Source organism: Diospyros lotus, chromosome 11 (assembly GCF_014633365.1).
Source record: "Diospyros lotus cultivar Yz01 chromosome 11, ASM1463336v1, whole genome shotgun sequence".
In the NCBI taxonomy this organism is placed as follows: Eukaryota; Viridiplantae; Streptophyta; class Magnoliopsida; order Ericales; family Ebenaceae; genus Diospyros; species Diospyros lotus.
The window spans coordinates 5,949,481-5,956,343 of NC_068348.1; the positions used below are offsets into that span (position 1 = coordinate 5,949,481).

Consider the following 6,863-nt stretch of genomic DNA (forward strand, 5'->3'; position numbering starts at 1 on the left):
AAAATATATATAAAATAGAATAGAGAGTAAATTTTAGCTCTTCATTTATAGGAGCCATTTTAATGAAAGCCAAATTTTAAGAAACGACAAAAGACATATAAAGAGCTGCGCTCAAGATAAATTCAAGCACTTTCCTCCTATTTTTTGACTTAGACAGATTCTGGCATGGGTTGGAGATGGCCTTAGTCTTGGGTGCATAGATGAGTCTTGACAACATTAATGAGACAGATAGAGAGATAGAGAGAAAGAGAACGGCGGGTTGATCATTATTTTGTCTCTTTAGACTTGTATAAACTTTTGGACTTTCAGGGATCATGCTTCGTTTTGCTACTCTTTTATGTCACTTTTATGATGATTCCTTAGATAAGATATTAATCATTTGCTCCTTAGAAACATCCTCAAAATCCACACACACAATCTTCCCACGGTACCTTCCCAATTCTACTTCAACAATGGGGACTCCCACTCGCATAAACCGGAATTGGACCTCCCTATTCTTTTCTCTCGTCTTCCTGCTTTTCGCAGCCATGGCGGAGAGTTCGCGGCCGTGTACGGCGGGGGACTCCGGCCCGGTGGTGCCAACGACCCCGCTCGTCGCCTTCCTCGAGCGCGTCCAGGAAGCGGCGCTGAAGGCCTTCGGCGGTGACGACTTCGACCCCAAGCTCTATGTGGACTTGTCGTTGAAGCGCAACCTGTCGGTCACCCAAAAAGCCTTCGACAAGCTTCCGAATACGTCGGACGGGGCAGTGCCGGCCAGCGACCTGAATGCGTTTATCGGTGAGTACTTGAAGAAGCCCGAGGTGAACCTGGTGGTGGCGGAACCGACGGATTTTGTGCGGGTACCGGAGGGGTTCTTACCGGCGGTGGTGAACCGGAAGGTGAGGGATTGGGCTCTGGAGGTGCACTCGTTCTGGAACAATCTGAGCCGGAAAGTGGCGGCCGAGGTGTTTGACCTGCCAGAGTTTCATACTCTGTTGCCGTTGCCTATGCCGGTGATAATTCCGGGGTCCAGGTTTAGAGAGGTGTATTACTGGGATTCTTACTGGGTGATCAGGTAAAGTCCCCAAACCCGTTTGGATTCTGAGAAAATTGGGGAATGAAAATTAAAAAAAAGACTTGTTTCTTTTTTTAAGATAGCATTTGGATAGGAAGATTTTAAATTTTTTATTCGTTTAAATGCTTCCCTCAATTATATGACCAAACAATAAATTTTAAATTTTAAATTCCAAATGACTAATAATAGGGACAAATGGCCCTATCCAACGCAACCTAAAGGTAATTTAGTTTTATAATTAATAGTAATTTTTAGACCCATAATGACTAACAAGCTTTGGTTGGCAATTAATTTGTGATGCAGGGGCTTGTTAGCAAGTAAAATGCACGAGACTGCGAAAGGGGTTGCGAGTAATCTGATTTCCCTTATTGATGAACATGGGTATGTTCTTAATGGTGCAAGGGCATATTACAATAACAGAAGGTAAGTGCACTTTGTTGGGTACTACAGGAATTTTGTTGTCCAAATTCCAAGCAATGTACATATATGATTGATTTTCATGTTGATTAGTAGGGTTGCAACAACTGCTAATATGGGTGCGTTGGAAAATTTGCAGCCAAACTCCTCTTCTGAGTTCAATGATACATGATATATACCAAAGGACTGATGATTTGGACTTTGTTAAGAAGTGTCTCCCAGCCTTGCGAAAAGAATACAAATTCTGGACTACAGGTACGTACTTTCAGAGTCTTCAATGTCTCATTTGGTTTATTCACCAGCTTGCTCATGATCCTAAAACTGTATTTTGGTTTTTCAGAATTGAATTGTTTTCAAAAAATTTACTCTGAAACCTCAACTTCAAAAGCAAAATTAAGTATGGGAAACGATGGTTCCTGAAGTTACCATTTTGGTTCCAGAAATAGCGGAAAGAAAGAAGAAACATCGAATACTACTGTCCTCAGCTTAAGTTGTGTGCCTTTTGTTTTCTGGTTAGTTTCATTGGCTTAAAATCCTTTTAGGAATACATGCTGTGACTGTGTATGATGCTCACGGGTTCAAACACACACTGAGCCGATACTATGCAAGCTGGAATAGACCAAGGCCAGAATCATCGACCACTGTATGCCCTCTGTATACCATAAATAAGGGATAAGTTTCTGAATTCTGATGTGAATGATTCATGATGAAATGTTGAATTCATGTAATCCTTTTCCCAGGACAAGGAAACCGCTTCCAAGCTGTCGGATGATTCTGACAAAAAACTCCTTTACCGACAGCTGGCTTCAACTGATGAATCTGGCTGGGATTTCAGTACAAGATGGATGAGGTAATCTCTTCTGATTCAGTCATTTTTTTTTTTCATAGTTCATACAATATTCGTAGATAATCATTTTCAATTCATTAATTTTTGCATGATTTGTGACTTCAGAAGTATTCAAGAGGTGTTTGGATTTGGTTTTCTGATTTTTTGGAGGCCCTTTAATGAGATTGCTTAAGAGTAATTAAAAGATGGCCTTATAAGCTCAACTCTCAAATTGGGACTTAATTAGGATGCGCTATTCTATATTCGGCAACTTGTTTTTATTGCAGGAATACCTCTGACCTCACCACATTGAATACAATTTCAATCTTACCTGTCGACTTAAATTCTTTCATACTCAAGGTTAGATTCAAGTTTTCCTTTGAAGCTTTGGTTGAATTGACTTCATTTTGTATGGTATATGGCATTAGCTAAAGTATCTTTTTCCAGATGGAACTTGACATTTCCTTCCTTGCGAAAGCCACTGGAGATAGTAGAACTGCTGGACAATTTCTACAATTTGCTCAAGCAAGAAAACATTCAATGAACACTATTTTTTGGAATGCAAAGATGGGACAATGGCTAGATTATTGGGTCAGCAATGGAACTACATGCCAGGCCAGTACCTAGATTTGTTGAATGCAGGCTTCATGAAGATAATAGCTCTCCCATTATATCTGATTTGTTTCTTATTAATGGTTTTTAGGGTACTCACCCATGGAAGCCCTCGAGACAAAATCAAAATGTATTTGCCTCAAACTTCATTCCTTTGTGGATTGACTTGTTTCACTCAGGTTTGTAGCATGTTTTTCATTTCTTTTCTTTCCTTTTTTCTTTTTTCTTCTTGGTATTGTGGTTGGTTTCTAAAGATGGTGCAGGTCTTTTATAGAACAGTTAGGCTTTACAAAGAGGAAGGTTGTTTCAATTTGTTTCACATTTAGATTGACTTGAACTTGGATTATATTTGCTGTTCAAAAAACTGAATTTCTTTAGCTTAACAGTAATCACCTCTAGTTGATAATAAAACGGAATTCCAAATTCATGCTTCACATAAAAGCTAAGGTTAGCATAATTGTCAATACCGTAATGTATAGGCTGGTATGTGTTGTATCAGGAACAAAGCGATACTATTTTATAATTTTGTCTTCATATATGTTATATTATCAATTGTATTATCTACCTCGATGTATAATTTGTATGCTGATTTGGGGGCATTATTATACTGTGGTGTTAAATAAATGATTTGTTTGTAACATATTTTTTACAGTAATGATGGTTTTGTATGATGTATACTATGAATTTATTATGTCAATGCATCTGAGACAGAACCTGGTAGCCTTCAATAATGATGCTGTGCTCTACCAATGAGAAATCCGGTACCTTCTCCATTACAGTATTGACTACTATGAAGTTTAGACTAGTCAATGAGCAAAGTTGAAAGTGTTTCAAGTCGCTCATTTTCTTGAAACTTGCCTGATCAAGAGACAATGGATTAGTTTGATTCCCTCGACAAATGTTACAACTCTGATTGGTTTAAATTTTGGTGCTTCGTAAGAACTTGTGTGTAAGAAAGGTAGATGGAATTGCAAACTAAGAACAGAAGTGTAACCTTTAACCAGTTGCCATAAGGAAAGTGATGTTACCTTGCTTTTTTGGCCTTAATTATCCATGAACACTCCAGAATAATCGTCATTTGGGCTTGCTTTTATGATATAGCATAAAGCCCCATACTTTGACAAGCTATAATGAGAATACTGCTTGTGTCTAAATCTGTAAAGATCGTGCGTTGGTGGAAAGAGCCGTGCAGAGCCTTCAAAGTTCTGGGCTGATCCGTGCAGTTGGTATTGCAACAACTTTGACCAATTCTGGACAACAATGGTAAGCATTTAGCTACCAACCTGTTTACCTTGAATCTCAAACAAATCAGTTCTACTGTAAACAGATCATTTCTGTATTATCTAACTATGTTTTGTGAAGGGACTTTCCAAATGGTTGGGCACCACTTCAACATATGATTGTTGAAGGTTTGGTCAAGTCAGGATCGAAGGAGGCGAGAGCTTTGGCAGAGGACATTGCTGTGAGGTGGATCAGGACCAACTATGTTGCTTACAAGAAATCAGGAGCAATGCATGAGAAATATGATGTTGAGAAATGCGGAGAATTTGGAGGTGGTGGTGAATACGTTCCCCAGGTAATGGACTGTTCCCATCTCACTTTTAGGATAACAGCACAACAATGATCTCAGGGTCACAAATCTTTATCCCACTAGGTCAATGAATTCAACTAACTCCTCAATCATCTCTATCTATGTAAGGCCGTTGTATCACGTGTCATGTCATCTCATTATTAGGATTGGCAAATAAAAAAAACAAGAAACTTGTTGTTTAGGAGTGTCTTGTTTTTGGTTTCTGAGAAATGGATTTGCTAGTCTCATAGAGCTATTATAATCTTTAAGCACTATTGCTGCACTTTTGGTTTCTGATTTTAGTAGAAGCGCGTATAGTTTAAAAGCTACCATTATTTGTCTAAGAAATATACAGATAAGATATAGCAGTCCAAGCATGTCTTCTTTTCATTAAATGTTTTTGGCATTTGGACTCCTTTTAAGCTTTTCATTTTGTTTTTATCTGTTAAAAATACAATTTCTTCCACTTGTTTTTTAGTATATCTTTGTAACTAAGATTTTGTACCCTTTTTCTTCATGTTTTTTAAACTCTCCTAAAAATGTTAGCTGAAGTAACTCTTGGATTCTTAGTAACCATATAATATACTTCTATTTTTCTTGTAAATTACTAATAGGACATTGGTTTGTGACAAATTTTCCTAATTTTGACCTTGGCATCCTCACCAAGTTGCAAATCTCAACTTGCTCAAATTTTGATTTCGATTTTGGGTCACTTTAAATATCACTTGTAACACCACGAGTTATTCTTAAGTAGGAGCATCTAAAGTTGGTTTTTAACCTCTTTGAAATATTCTCAAATCTTCGTTATCGATTATCAGGTAGAATTGGGTATTGTAGAACCTATTAGGGTATTTCTCAACTTATTTCTAAATGCAAGTTATTGATTTCCTACTTGAAAGAATAGGGCTTTGCGTTATGTTGTTTAACTGACTCAAAACTTGTCCTGGCTTTCCTGCAACACAGACGGGCTTTGGATGGTCAAATGGGGTGGTCTTGTCATTCTTGGAAGAGTTTGGTTGGGCTAAAGAACTGAAGATTGATGATTGCAATTGAGCAGAGAAATTGATTGCTTTTGGGAACAGTTAGGGATTCATATGAAATTTGTGTAATTGTTCGCATCTTAAAATAAATTATATGGAATTGAATCAAACAAATTCTACTAAATTTCATTAAAGAGCACACACAAGAGATCATGTAGTATAGAGTTTCCAACATAATCATATTTTTTGTCACAAACATCACTTGTTTTTACTATGGTTTGGATTTCAAATGAGTTCATTGATATGGGTCACATTTTCATCTGTGTAGAGCTTGAGCCATTAGAGTTTACTATAATGGTTCATCACCTTTTAATGAAACAATGAACGACGGGAGTGAAGATTTATGAGGATATAAAGAATTTGAACATAATACTAGGCTTAGACCTCTTATCTCCTTGTCTTGCCAGTGCAAATGGCCATAACAAGACACTGTCATTGAGGATCCCAATATTGCTCAAAAATAATTTTAAGACAACATGGCAAGGGCTCCAGACGACAACAGCTATAAAATATGGTGGGATTGAGAGATCTTCTTGAAAATAAGGATGCAGCCTAGATTGTAAATGATTTTCATAGCAAAAGAGTTGCATTGGGAAAGGTATTTGATATTTGTGTGTGTGTATATATATATAGACACACAAAGTGGATGCACAACGATATACACACACAAAGTGGATGACGCTAATACTTAATATCCAGATGATATATAATATTCTGCATCGAGTGATAGGAAGAATCAGAATAACTTACTTTGATGGGCTTACGCGAACTTCTCAGGGGTCATCCATCCTTGAATTTTTCCAATTCAAATATGTTTAACCTTAGAGTTTTTTTTGCTTATATTCAGTCCAAAAGGGTATTCAGTTGATGTTGTTTCTTTTCTTATTTATTTTCGATATATACTACTATTTTCTAGATCCTTGGAGTATTACATGATTAGTACATAAAGAAAGATTTTTAGAAAAAAGCTATAATAGTTGTAGCAGTCCTTTGGCAAAAGATCTAGAAAAAAGGGACACTCTTCCAGAATGAACAAAGATGGCACAGTAATCTCTCTGATCTAGACGAAATCAAACAGGCTTGGACTTAACTCATAGAACTATCCCTTTGTGGTGGTATAGTAGATGTAGGCATTAAGGTGGAATTACATTAAACTTTTGTATTCTTTATTTCTCTTATTTTATTATGTATTTATCCAATCCCATCCTAAGCAACATAAACCCCTTATACTACCCAACAATGTTTGCTGGGAAGCCTGGGATGATAGCAAGAGATGAAGGAAAAGTCCTGCAAAAACAGAGCAAGGCAGAGAGGTACTTCAGCCTTGGAGCAAAGGCTCCAACC

The 6,863-nt window shown here is 37.3% G+C and overlaps 1 protein-coding gene across 1 annotated transcript; it reads left to right on the forward strand.

Moving 5' to 3' along the window:
* Window positions 1-415: 415 nt before the first annotated feature.
* On the forward strand, window positions 416-5,595 carry LOC127812963 (probable trehalase). The gene is made up of 11 exons (XM_052353584.1): window positions 416-1,054; window positions 1,358-1,477; window positions 1,611-1,726; window positions 2,014-2,114; window positions 2,212-2,321; window positions 2,585-2,657; window positions 2,745-2,912; window positions 3,001-3,088; window positions 4,073-4,172; window positions 4,272-4,485; window positions 5,443-5,595. Exons 1-11 carry the CDS (start codon window positions 453-455, stop codon window positions 5,530-5,532), a joined length of 1,782 nt encoding a protein of 593 aa, XP_052209544.1. The 5' UTR covers window positions 416-452; the 3' UTR covers window positions 5,533-5,595.
* The last annotated feature ends 1,268 nt before the right edge of the window (window positions 5,596-6,863 follow it).

What these genes read in the sequence shown, in the direction of transcription:
- LOC127812963 (XM_052353584.1), top strand. Translation starts at nt 453, where the DNA reads ATGGGGACTCCCACTCGCATAAACCGGAATTGGACCTCCCTATTCTTT. An exon ending in GGCCAGAATCATCGACCACT is followed by an intron (nt 2,115 to 2,211) that starts GTATGCCCTCTG and finishes TCCTTTTCCCAG; the next exon opens with GACAAGGAAACCGCTTCCAA. An exon ending in ACCAATTCTGGACAACAATG is followed by an intron (nt 4,173 to 4,271) that starts GTAAGCATTTAG and finishes TGTTTTGTGAAG; the next exon opens with GGACTTTCCAAATGGTTGGG.